This window comes from Trachemys scripta, chromosome 22 (assembly GCF_013100865.1).
Source record: "Trachemys scripta elegans isolate TJP31775 chromosome 22, CAS_Tse_1.0, whole genome shotgun sequence".
Taxonomy (NCBI): Eukaryota; Metazoa; Chordata; order Testudines; family Emydidae; genus Trachemys; species Trachemys scripta.
Window position 1 is genome coordinate 3,366,227 of NC_048319.1, and position 13,302 is coordinate 3,379,528.

The 13,302-nt window shown below is 58.1% G+C and overlaps 1 protein-coding gene across 7 annotated transcripts in view; it reads right to left on the minus strand.

Annotated features, from left to right (window-relative positions):
• Positions 1–1,094: 1,094 nt before the first annotated feature.
• Positions 1,095–13,302, minus strand: part of LOC117868979 (small conductance calcium-activated potassium channel protein 2-like) — a 66,810-nt gene continuing 54,602 nt past the window's right edge. For 5 of the 7 annotated variants that reach the window (XM_034755417.1, XM_034755414.1, XM_034755418.1 and 2 more), the window contains 5 exons: positions 9,735–9,876; positions 9,102–9,212; positions 8,676–8,803; positions 2,705–2,774; positions 1,095–1,496 (listed from right to left, as the gene is read on the minus strand). In XM_034755417.1, the coding sequence (XP_034611308.1) occupies positions 1,209–1,496; positions 2,705–2,774; positions 8,676–8,803; positions 9,102–9,212; positions 9,735–9,876 (739 nt within the window). In that variant the 3' untranslated portion in view covers positions 1,095–1,208. Of the gene's footprint in view, positions 1,497–2,704; positions 2,775–8,675; positions 8,804–9,101; positions 9,213–9,734; positions 9,877–10,752; positions 11,073–13,302 lie in introns of those variants that run through there. The other 2 variants (XM_034755419.1, XR_004643751.1) reach the window with 2 other exon arrangements.

Sequence of the window (13,302 nt, forward strand, 5' to 3'; positions counted from 1 at the left end):
CCCCCCCCCTTCCCCGTCGCCCGGCACCCACCTCCCCTCCCCTTCCCCGTCGCCCGTCAGCCACTCCCTTGCCATTTGTGATGATAGAAAACCTCAGTGGCTCACCTGGAAGATTGATGCCACGGGTGTAGTTCATATAACGTTTAGCTTTTAACATCATTCAAGGGGGGGGAGCCAGCCCCCTGTGCCCATCCCTCCCTCCCCAGGGCAGAGCTCTAAGGGCTCGTGTGGCAGGCAGCTCCGAGTGAAATCCCCTCCCTGCTCACTTCCCCCCTCCCTGGAATGCCGGGGCATTGCTCTGCCCCCGTCCCCCGGCGTTCGCTACACAGAGTTCCTTCCGCAATCCGCAGCCGGATCCAGACCCATCCTGGGTCCCGGCTGCCGTGTGGCGCTGTGGTCAGGAGCCATCGTCAGCCAAGCTCTTCGGGCCAGGCGGGATCAGCTGCGCCTGCCCTGTTCACAGTCTGTATTGGCTTAATAGTGCAGCCAGGAATCTCACAGCGCTTTACAACGGTCAGTATCGCTATCCCCCATTTTACAGATGGGGAAACTGAGGCACAGAGTGGTGAAGTGACTAAGCTGAGGTCACCTAGTGGAAGAGCCAGGCACAGAACCCTGAAGTCCTGATTCCTAGTCCCTGCCCTGCTCTAACCGCGAGACAGCACCCCCCTTCCTAGACCTGGGGAGAGAAGCTGGGAGTCCTGGCTCCTTGCCCCTCCAGCTCTAACCACTAGATCTCCACTGCTTTCCCAGAGCCAGAACTAGCCCCCAAGATTCCCGGCTCCCAACAGAACCCAGATCCCCTTCCTGTCACCACTCGACCCCCTCCCCCACTTCCCAAAGCCTCCTAAAGAACCCAGGGGTCCTGCCTCCCAGCCCTGTGCCCTAACCACTAAACCACTCTGCTTCTGTATGGCCCATTGTCATGACGACCTAGAGCAGTGCCCTGGCTCCACCCAACCGGTGCCCGTTCCGAGGGCGGCCGGGTTCCCTCGCCATGAGCCCTGGGGCACCTGCCCTCCACCTCTATCCGCCCTGCCCCTCCTCCCCTGACTCCTCCCTGGGCCCATGCGGCAGCTCTAGCTTCACTCCAGCACGAGGAACTCCAGGAGTTTAACTGTACAGGGCTTTACAGAACAAAGCAAACAGAATCAGCCACACAATGGCCAGACATAAACGGGCCCGAGCGCCGGGCCCGCCCCCTGGTGTCACCCGCTCTCCGACGAGGTGTGGGGAGCGGTGGAAGGAGACTTCCGCCGGCGCGTGGGCGTCCACGAGGACCTCTCGGAGCTGTTGGAGATGGGGCAGAACCTGGGGGCGCAGCGCTTGGCCAGCTCTCGCTGCTGCTGGCTTATGGCTTGGCTGATGAGTCCGGGCAGGGCGTGTAGGCTGAGGCCCAGCGAGTCGATCTTGCTCTCCAGGGTGTTGATGCGTTTCTCCAGGTCCTCGTTGCGCTCTTGGAGCTCGGAGATCATGTCGTACATGACGTTCTGGGTCTGCCGGAGAGAAGGGGCGAGGCCAGGCGCTCAGAACCGATGCCATCTCAGCAGGCAGCCGCAGGGCTCCTGGCCTCGCAGCTCCCAAGGCGCTAGCCATTAAGGGCTCCTGATACCCATCCCCAAGGGCTAGGACTCAGAGCCAGGGGACAGTGACGTACCAAAGTGATTATTCCGCCAAGGCTACACAGCGAGAGCCAGTGGAGAACTGGGAATAGCACCCAGGAGCCCTGACTCCCAGTCCCCTGCTCTAACCACTAGACTCCTCTTCCCTCCCATAGCCGGGATAGAACCCAGCAATCCTGATTCCCAGTCCCCTGCTCTAGCCACTAGACCCTTTCCCCCTCCCATAACCCAGACCTCACTCCCCTCCCGGAGCTGGGAATAGAACCCAGGATTCCTGCCTACCAGCCCCCGGCTTGAACCACTAGCTCATGCTCCCCTCGCATAGTCAGGAACAGAACCCAAGAGTCCTGGCTCCCAGCCCCCTGCTCTCACCACTAGAGCAGGAGTGGGCAAACTACGACCCAGGGGCCGCATCCGGCCCTTCATACATTTTAATCCGGCCCTTGAGCTCCTGCCGGGGAGCGGGGTCGGGGGCTTGCCCTGCTCCACACGTGCTGTGGCTCTGTGTGGCTCCCGGAGGCAGCGGCATGTCCCCCCTCTGGCTCCTATGCGCAGGGGCAGCCAAGGGGCTCCGCACGCTGCCCCGCCCCAAATGCCACCCTGGCAGCTCCTATCGGCCAGGAACCACGGCCAACGGGAGCTGCAGGGGCAGCGCCTGCAGACGGGACAAGGTGCAGAGCCGCCTGGCCACGCCTCCGTGTAGGAGCCGGAGAGGGGACATGCCGCTGCTTCCGGGAGCTGCTTGAGGTAAGCGCCACCCGGAGCGTGCATCGCGACCCACTTCCGTGCCCCAATCCCCCGCCCCAGCCCTGATCCCCCTCCTGCCCTCCAAACCCCTCAGTCGCAGCCTGGAGCACCCTCCTGCACCTCCAACCCCTCATCCCCAGCCCCACCCCAGAGCCTGCACCCCCAGCCAGAGCCCTCACCCCCCCTAACCCCCAATTTTGTGAGCATTCATGGCCCACCATGAATTTCCATACCCAGATGTGGTCCTCGGGCCAAAAAGTTTGCCCAGCCCTGCACTAGAGCCCAGCCCAGGTGCAGCACGCTGTGCTGAGGCCGGCCGTCTCCCGGTAGCTCACCTTTGCCAAATCCACCAGGGTGTTTGCCTGGTCATTCAGTTTCCGTTGCTCCATTTTCACACTCCTCAATCTAGAGCGAAAGAAGCGACACTGGGTCAGTGGCCTGTCCGGCAGCCGGAGACCGGGGCCTGGGGCGGCCCTTCCCGAGGACATGCACAGCGTTCCAGAGCCCGGCTGGCTGGCTCCGATGCACAGACATGCAGCTGTCGAATGAGGCGGCCCCTGTGGAATCGCAGGGCAGGGGGCCGATCCCCTTGCTCCTGGCGCGCTTTTCGAGCCCTGAGCCGCCACGCCCTGCCGGAGAACAAATCTCTCCCTGAGACGGCAACGCCCCAGCTCCCTCCAGGAGCCGGTGCCAGGTCGGCAATCAGCCTTTGCGGGCACTTGGGAGCAAGGAGGCACCTTGGTGTCTGAGGCCCCGTGGGGCTCGGGTGAGTAAAGGGGGCTCTGGCCTCACTGGAGAGCACCCACACAACAACCAGACGTGGTGCTATAGAGAACCACTACCATGCAGAGAGGCCTGGAAATGGGACTGAGATGCCCTGCGGACAGTCAATTTGGATGCAGAGGAGATGGGGCCGACTGGGGGATGCAACAAACGTCCCTTCGGGATGGGGGCTGGGCTGGGCGGTTGAAAAGTGACCTTGGGGTAGCGCTGGGCTGATGCGGAGTGGGGAAGCCTTCGTATGAATGAGAGTCACCGGAGATGTCACAGCTTAGAAGGGCTTTCTCCACAGGCACGCTTCCCCCCCCCACCCGCGCTGCAGTCACTCCTGGCCTGGCTGCTGCCCCCACACCCTGTTCTACAATTAACTCCCACGGCAGTCCTCCCTCCCCTGCTCCTGGGCTAGGAAGCCTTGCATTCAACCCCTTGGGACGGCACAGACGCAAAAGGATGGAGGCATGTCTGCCCCACTCTCTCTGCTGCCCCCATCAGCAGCTCCCTCCCTGTGCCCTAAATTGGCCTCTGCTCAGCCGCCCTGGGCAGTTCCCATCTCACTGCCTCAATCCCTCCTCTGCCGTGCCCTGAAATGCCATCCAAGGCTACGAGGGGGGAATTCGGGAGCCCTGGGAGTTCTAAGAGGTTTTAGATCATGTGTTCCAAGCCTGCCCCTAGATCCAGCTGCCCCGGGCTATAGGATCCAGCCCTGCCTTTTCTAGCGTCAGGGTGCCAAAGAGCGACGGGGACCCACGGAGCTCTGTTCACCACGAGCCCCTTGCTGGGATGCTGAGGCTAACGTGGGTGTCACTCCCCTGCCAACTTGCCCGAGAGCCGGATCTGGCCCACGCTCGCTCTGGGGACGTCTCCGCTGTAATTAGAGGGGTGACTGCAGCTCGGCCGAGCAGCCCTGCGCTAGTTTTAATGTGGCTAAAAACAGCCGTGAAGATGAGGCCACGCAGCCCCTGTGACGGGCTGGCTCTGTGAGGACAGACCCGGAGTCCCAGGCAGGCTGCCCGGCACATGCTACCTGAGCGGTGGTGAGCCTCTGGCTGGAGCAGAGACACACCAAGAGACTCAAGCCCCCGGCAGGGAGAGAAGCCCTGGTAAGCTGCTACATGGCTGCTAGCCATGGTGTTCAGGCTGCTGAATGGATCAATGAGGGGGAGTCAGTTCGGCAGATGCCCCCCACCCCTGGGCAATGGACAGAACATGGATTCACAGGGTAGATTTGGGGGCATCTGAATGGCCAAAATGTTCCGTTTCAACAAAACCATGCACAACACAAGGCCACATTCGAGAGACTGGCAGCTCCACGGAGGCGACTTACTTCTGAGCTCTGGAGGGATCGGGCAAAACAAAGACAAAACACAGCACGTTTTAATAACCCGACAGACAACACGCACTGTCACGCCAGCCGGTGCCCTCCCCCTGCCCCGCCCTGCTCCCCCCCAGAGCCCCACACCCCTTCACACACAAAGGCCCAGCCCGCTTGCACAGATCTGGAAACTGACAAAGCCGATTGCATTTAGCACCTTGTCCCACTGGGGGGAAAAGTCTCCCCAGGTTCCTCTGCCCGTTTCCCCAGGGCTTCGATCCCGGACTGTGGTGACGGCCCTTTAAAATTCCTCCTGTGCTGTGGGCTGAGGTCACGGTGCTAGAGATTTCGAGAGGACAGAGCTGTATTTCTGGGGGGCGGGTGGAGAGTGAAAACCAGAACATGTTGGTGAAATGAACCCGGGGGCAGGGACGGGAACTCAGGAAAAGAACGGACGCTGATCAGCCGGGGGACTGGCGAGGAAGGACCCAGGCACCGGGAGTGGAAATGCTGCAACCCTCACAAAATCTCCAGCTTCGTTCTTTCCCAGCCGAAGAGGCTTAGCAGGGGGCCAGGCGACTCCAGGCCTCTTGGGGTTCGTCCAGCCACATGGTTGCTTTGGGGTGACCCTCTGGAAAGACAATCAGGTCACCCCCACTTTCTAGTGGGAATAGCTCGCCAGGCCAGGGGTCTCAGGATTTCTGATGCCAAAGGGCGAGTCACTGGAACAGGACGGGGAGCGCTTGGAGCTCAAACCAGCCCGCCTGCCATGGCTATCTGTGGGAAAGACCATCTGCCAGCTGCCTTTGTGCTGGGACATCTGGTGCCAGTATCCAGCGTTATAGGGTGGAGACAGGGCACCCACCGCTGCCGTCTCTAAGGGACAGTTACTATAAGGGCTCTCTAGGTGCTTTATGCACAGGAACTGTTTAAACATGGGGCTTAGACAAGACTCACCCCCGTGTACAGCTGGGGAAAGAGAAGCACAGAGGGGGAAGGGACATGCCCAAGGCCACCCAGAGAATCTTTGGCAGAGCTGGGAAGAGAACCCAGGAGTCCTGCCACGTGGGGGGTGCCCCCTGCAATGTTTGAAGTGGTACGCACCATCAGTCCCCGTGGCTCCCTCCCCGGGGCAGGCCCCTGTGCCTCGTCCACGCCGACGAGCAGGGTCACTCCCAAGCCCTGAGAAGGGGGACAGGCTGCTGGTAGCAGGGTGGCCCAGACAGGCCCCCAGTGGGGAGCCCTGGTGCATTCGGGTTTGGCCCCACTGCCCCACGACAGAGGGCTGGCGGGGCCAAACCTAAGTGGGCAGCGTGGCCGTCAGCGCTGCTGCTCCTCCCCCTGCCAAGGGAACGCCCCGGGCACAGCAGCCTAAACGCTCGGCTTGGCCAGAGACACGGAGAGCACAGCTGGGCTGGTGCGGGGGGGTGTGCAGACACCAGCGATGGGTGGGGAGGAGAAAACTTCCTGGAGCAAAGACTGCGGGCCAGACTCGCAGCTACCGGGGACTGCTGGCTGCAGTCAATTTATACCAGCTGAGTCTCCAGCTTTGGGGTCACGCCTCGGGTGAAGGGGCGGGGGGGGGGGTTTGCTCCATCCACCCAAGTGCAGAGTGGCTGGGAAGTGCCCAAGAGTCTGCCAATCTCTCTCTCACACACACACACACACGGAGTCATAGAATAGCAGGATTGGAAGGGACCTCAGGAGATATCTCGTCCAACCCCCTGCTCAAAGCAGGACCAATCCCCAGACAGATTTTTGCCCCAGATCCCTTCCCTCCCGTCAAGTCCACGTGGGGTGGGTAAAACCCCAGGCCCCTCTTCTCTGAAATAGCTCCCTCTTGGTGCCTGGGCTTTGGTCCATCCATGCATCCCCATACACATCCCTCCCTCCCTCCATCCGCATATACACCCATCCATCCCTATATGCACCCATTCATCCGTCCCTCCACCCACCCAGTTCTTCCCAATGGTTTCCCTTTCGTTCAGTGTCGTGTTCCAGGTACATCCCGAATTCCCCCTCCCCCATCTCTGTGCAGCACGGGGGCCTTTGTGGGTGTGTTGCGGAGGAGGGGGACACGCGAGGTGCATCACGATGGGGAAACAATGAAAAAAAGCCAAGCCAGTCTGCAGACCTGGCGACGTGCCCGACGTCGGGGTTTCATTCCCCCTCGCCCCTGCCAAAGAGAACAGACAGACCAACCGAACGACCCTGAGCGAGGGTTGAAGGGGTTTGTTTTTCAGAGCCGGAGTTTCAAAACTGGCCACCCAGGCGGGGGTGTGGGGCAAATCCCGTGCAAGCATGTGCCCAGCCCATGGGCACCCAGGCCCATGGGGACCCTCTCACATGGGGCACCTGGGCTCATGGGACCCACTCTGGGTTCCTGCAGGCTGGATTTCCACCTACTGCCCTTCCAACGCCCTGTTTGCTCCCCATGCTCAGGTGGGTGAGAACTGAGCGTGGGCCCACAGTGCCCTGGGAGATGGAGCCCTCTATCCACACAGCAGGGACGCCAGGGGCAGCTACCGGCGCGCTGCCTCTGTCTTACGCTGCTCGGTTCTCTCAGCCCCGATGGAGACGATAGAGCCAGGGATGACACCGCGGCACTCCCTGGCTGCACCGTGCTGGCCCTAGCACTGCGCTCCTATGCTGGGGCTGGGGCTGGTTATTTAAAGGGCCCCTGCAGCCTGCATGCCCAATTCAGTAGGCTGGGCATGTTCCCCTGGAGCCCTGGGCCTGGCACCCGGACTCTCCATGCATTCCTGGGCACTAAAGGCTGCCCGGGTCCAGTGGGAACTTTGCACCCAACCGCAGGGGAACAAGCAGCACTAGCCAACGATAACACAGAGCCCCTGGCAACACCAGGGCAGAGCCCTGCCCAGGAGGATGGAAGCCGGTGGGCGCTGAGGGGCTGCTGGCAGTTTCGGTCTGCAATAGCAAGACAAGACAAAGAGGGACCCTTTTGCCTGGCACCACGCCGGTGTCCTTGCTGCCATCAGTCCGCGGAGCCCCTCCAGCCCCGGGAAAGCGAGTCGGTGCCTGTTCTGCTCTCTGCGTCGCTGGCGGAGTTCTGACGGCAGCCCGCCACGATGGCGCCGGGGCAGGGAGAGCGCAGATGGCTCCTCTTACCGTGTCGGGGCCCCGAGACAGCAAAGCGTATAAGCACATGCTGCAGTGACTTGATGAATAGGGGCCTGGATGCGGGCACCGCTGAAAGCTCGATGCAATGCACTGCTCGGGAGTTCACAGGCCCAGACAGGATAAATCTGGTACCCTGTGGGGTAGTTTGCAGAGCGTCATCTTGGCTGTCATTGGGCTTTGAAGTGGTTTAGCGCTCCGCAGCACGAAGGGGCAATCTGGACTCATCCGTGAGATTTCTAGAGGACCCAAAGGCTTGCAAACGAGTCCTGGGGGAACTATTCTAAGCTGAATTCCCCTTGAGTCAGGAGGGAGGGAGAGATTTTTATGGTGAAAAACTGAGATCCTAAGTTTGGCGACTGGAGTCGTTTTAAATGGAGCTGACGGAAAACCAAGAAAAAAAAATTGGTGGACCATGTTTAGAAATTGTTTTCTCCCTTTTTGGGTCAAAAATCTCAAAATTTGAAAAGTTTCAGCCAGTCGGTTGGAAAAACAGGAGGGAAAAAAGGCAATTTGTAGGAATCTGTCAAAATTGCTGAAAATTTCACAAAATTGAAATGTCAACCATATTTGTCCCCATTTTTTCCTCAAAACTGAGATTAAATTTTCCATCAAAATTCAAAAGCTGGACAAGATTTTTTTGCTGAAATTTGAAAATTTCAACTTCCTGCAAAGTTGGTTGAAAAATGGAAATGAAGCAATTGGCAAACATTGTATTGTGTTTTCTTTTGGGTAAAAAATTTTGACCAAATTTCATGGGAAAGTTTTGGAATTTTGACATGAAATTTTGCCACGTCAAATTTTGACATAATTTTTTGGGGGGCAAAATTTGAAATTTTGATTAAATTTGATGTTAAAATTTGAAACCACAAGAAATTTTTTTTCTCATTTTCTCAACACAATATAAAAAAAAAAACCCTCAAAATTTCAACCTTTTTCATCCACATTTTGGAATGTTAAAAATGTGAATTGGCTCGTTTTCACTCCTGCCTCCCATCCCCTTCACTCCCCCAACCTCAGGGCCTGGAAACTCCGGCGGGTACCAAATATGAAGCAGGTAAAGGTGTTGGACTTACTGATGGATGGCTTGGAGGAACTTACGCTGGTGTTTCCGAACTTTGGCATGATCGATCTTCTTCACCAGCTTGGTGTGTTTGTAGATGAGCCAAGTTTCCCTGAGTACGTTGGCAGCAGCATTTTTCACCTGGGGGAAACAGGAATAAATACGGTAGTCAACGGGCTGAGCAGATTGGGCATTGATCATGTTTTGAGCCAACTTGCAGGGGGAAATTCCCCCTGGGCGGGGCGGCTAACACAAAGCCTACATGCCACATAAAACTCCCTTCAGCCCCACCCCTGGGAATCCCAGAATCCTGAGTTTCCCAGGGCTGAATTTCACACACCCCCCCGCCCCCAAACGCGATAGCTGGGATTTGCGGGGCGGAAGGAGATCGGGGCAATGGGGGAAGGAACAGGCTTGGGGAGCGGGAGAGATTTCTTACCCGCTTCGTTAACTGTGTGTCCATCATAAAATTGTGCACGTGTTTTTCAGCTTTGGTGAGTTCCAGCTTCCGGGCCACCACAGCGACAACCAGGGCCGTACACCCAGCGCCCTGGGGACCGAAATAAGAAGGGGCGCGGGTAAGGGAAAGCAGAACTCGGGCTACCAGGAGAGAGGCTGCTAGGACCAGTGGGAGGCCAGACGTGTGCCTGCAAGGGAGCTGGAGAAGAGATGCCAGCACCCAGCTAGATTTTTCATAGGGGCACCGGGTGGTGATCACACTGAAACCCGAAACATTTGCAGGGACCCCGGGAACATGCCATGGGAGCCTGCACTGTTCATGGCAGCAGGGAGTGAGCAATGGGGTATTTCACCCTCACTAGGAGAACATGTCTCTTGGTCTCTTTCTAGTGGCTCATCTTTCTAAGAGGATAAGAGCCTACTACTGCTGCTAGCTAAGGGAGTCACCTGTTTAGCTCAAGCCATAGAGGTATATGCTTTTTTTTGTGCTGTAGGTTGCAGGTTCAAACTCCAAGCAGGGGTGGTTAGAAAAGCAGAAATATAGCCTCTATGTCTGCAGAGCGGGTTTTCGCTCAGCTCTCTCTATGCAGCCGGGATGCCCCCTTGGGCTTACCATGATTCCAGTGAGCAGGCACACCCCCTTCCCGCAATAGGTGTGCGGCACCATGTCGCCATAGCCGATGGAGAGAAACGTGATTGAAATTAACCACATCGCTCCCAGGAAATTGCTGGTCACTTCCTGTTTGTCGTGATACCTGCCGAGGGGCAATGAAACACAGGTCAAGGGTTATCCGGCCCCTCCCTCCCCCGGCACCAGTGCCAACGCACACCCCGACACGAGCATTTCAGAGTCGCTCATCAGATCTTAATCCAACAAGGGCCACAGCTTGGGGCTGTCACAGGGCTCTGCATCGGGCCAAGAGGGCTTCTGTCTGATTGCAAAAGACCAGGCCAGAATCTCTGCTCCGCGACAACCCTGCAACTCCTTATTTGGACTGGCAGCTCCCTCAGGGCAGGGGCTAGCCACTGCTTTGGGTCTGTGCAGCGCCTAGCGTAACAGGGCTCCTCCTCCTGGCTGGGCCTTAGGCACGACCGTAACACACACGGTTTATAAGAATAAAGCCAGTGGTGTAAAAGTAGTGCACAGGGGAGCGGAGCCCGGCTCCTAATCCCCACCTGCTGAGATTTATAGTTCTTGCGCTGCTGATGCTCTGCTCCTGGCCGCCCGGATGCCAGGCTGTCTGGGGTTTCCCCGTGGAGCTGAGGAGGGGTGCGTCCGTCAAGCTGCGATCTGAGCTAGGGACCCCCTGGCACGCCCTCTCTGTGCACGTTCCTGCCTGGCTCACACCTGCTAGGATCTGGGCGGGGCTGCTTCACGGCTGTCAGGTTCCCTCTACAGGCAATGGGGTGATAACACTCCGCTCTTATCGCTGCAATTGTCCAGGCAGCCAAAGGAGCGAGGGCTCTGATCCCACGGGCAGTCCACGACGCCTTTACATAGCCCAGCCTACAGCCTTTGCCGAAGTGTTTTACAAACACAAATGAATCCGTCCTCCCCAACCCTGTGGGACAGGAGTGTGTCAGGAGCCCCGCGTTGGACAAGGAAACTGAGGCACAGAGAGGTAATTTACCCCTGGGCAGAGGGACAGCACGGTGACTCTTCTGGTGGTGATTCCTCCTGCGCTGGTCCCTCTGCCCAGAGGTTCATTTCACCCTCATTGACTTGTCCAGAGGACACGGGCGACAGAACACCGGCCTCCTGGCTCCCAGCCCAATGCCTTGGCCACTAGGCCTTGCCTCTCTTTCCACGCAGCTCCATGGCGACGGCTGGACATCGCAGCGCTGGCGAATCAGGGCTTTGCATCGGAATCCCCTGCTTCAAGCCTGTGAATGGGGTTCAAAATTCCACCCGGGGCTGCGGGGGGGGGCCCTCCCCTGGTCTCAGAGCCGCACGCGGGGTCAGATTTCAGAGGTCTCAGCTCAGGGGAGATGGAATCTGTTTAAAAACCCGACGCCTCTTTGAAAAGAGAAACATCTGCAGACATCATATCAAGGGGGGCGAAGTGTTTTCAGTGCGACGGAGGCATTTTGCCAAGAAACCTCCACTGGGGCCTGGAACGGGAAAGGCGAGCCGGGGACGCTGCCTGGAGCTATACAGGGTTTCCCTGCCTGGCCTTGGCACCTGCTTGGGATCGGGGTGTGAAATAGCTGCTAGTGGTCTGGCCAGCTGACCTAGCAGCCCAGAGAGTCCTCACCCGACCCTGACACGGCACCCTACCGAGCTCTGCATCCCCTCTCCCCACTGCCGGCTCTCGGCACGTGTCCTGCTCCTGGACAGAGACAAGCCAGGAGCTTCTCCAACAGCATCCTGCTGCTGTCTAGCTTGCCACTGGCTTTGGTGCTGGTCTGATCTAAGGACTAGGTTGACCTAAGGGCTTTTCCCTGCTCCTGTGGAGGGACAAGAGAATTGCAGGCCTGTGAAGGGTGCAGATCCGGCGGGCTGGACTCCCCAGGGGCTACGTCAGCAGTACACAGTGGGATGAAAGCAGTTGGCAAAGGCCAGTGGAGGACGCTCCTGTGCAGGGGAATGATCTGCCAGGGAAGGTGACACCGGGGAAGCAAACCGGGAGACCGGATGGGGGGGTGATGCAAGAACTGACCTGATCCTCCACAGGGCTCAGTTTAGAGCTGGTCCCCTACAGCTCCAGCGTGCGCTGGGGTCAGGTGACTCAGCCTCAGGGAGCTGTAATCATCTCCCTGAGGTATCGCCCCCCCCCTTAACTGAGCTGAGATTGAGCCCAGCGCGCACAGACAGAGCAGCTGGTCTACGGTGCTGGTCAGGATAGTTTGGAGCGATGAGATCTGTGAATGAGCATTCTCTCTCGACGTCATGGTGTGAGCGTGACACACAACTGCTCTCGCACACGTGTGCATGCCCAGCCACCCACCCACCCAGAGGCCTGATTCTCCATTGCAACCACACTCACTGCTATAAACAGCTGCACGAGACTCCTTCCCAGGGGCTCTCTCTTTCTCTGTCACTCACACATGCGGGTCCATCCCCTGGTCCTGCCTCAGCCAGAATTCCCACGCAGGTTATTAGAAGTCTGATTGCTCAAGGCTCACCCGGTTGCGTGCGCCGGTGTGTGAGACAGAGACAGAGTGTGTGTGCATGTGCACACACACAGACGTGTTCATTTACACGCACTCACCACCCGTGACCTGTGTTAGACACGAGGTTGGAGCGGATGATCACAATGGTCTCACCTGGCCTCAGACTCTAGGGATTGGATCTGTTTAAAAGATGGATGCTTTCGGAAAATGTCCCTGCAAACTTTAGATGGCACGAAAGAGCCATTCGCTGTCAATGTGACACACTCTGGCTACTGACGAGACTTTAGGGGTACGGGTGTGACGAACTGGGACTGTTCTTACTGTGGTCTGCGAATGCTGACAGGGGAGTGTGGCTAGGATAGTCTGTATTGGGGGATGGTAGACTGCCCGAAGGAGAATACCTGAGCGTGTAACATGAGAACCCAGGAAGGGGTTGGAGGCCAGGTGACACCTTGGCCCGGGAAACTGAACAAAGGCTGTGGGAGGGGTCGCTGAAGGCAGAGGGTTGGAAGCGGGCTGGAGAGATGGCTGGGAGGCAGAGATGGCTCTGACCTCCCAAGGGGGGGCTGGGATGCCCTGGGACCCCAAGCTGGACCTAACTGAGGGGGGGGCCTGTTGTCTGTGCCTGCAAGACCTGTCTTGGACTGTATTCCTGTCATCCAAATAAACCTTCTGCTTTACTGGCTGGCTGAGAGTCATGGTGAATCGCAGGAAGCCGGGGGTGCAGGGCCCTGAGTCCCCCAATACTCCGTGACAACGGGAAATGCAAACAACGCTTCAAACAAGAACCATCCGGGGGTTTGAGTTTTAAAACATGACAATCGGCACTAAGGTAAGACAAAGAGGGGGCAGCTAAGGTCTTCCGCTGACTTGAGCGTCTCTTGGGAGGTCGCTGGAGCTGTGGTTTTGCATTAATAGCTGGCTGCCCAGCACTGCTCCCTGATAAGGTTTGCTGGTGGGGTTCAGGCTGGTTGCTGGGAATGGCCGCTCACCTCCCTCCATTTGTTGAAATTTCACTTGTAAGTGGCTGCTCAGGAGTTCTGGCCCAGATTCTAGGTACAACAAAA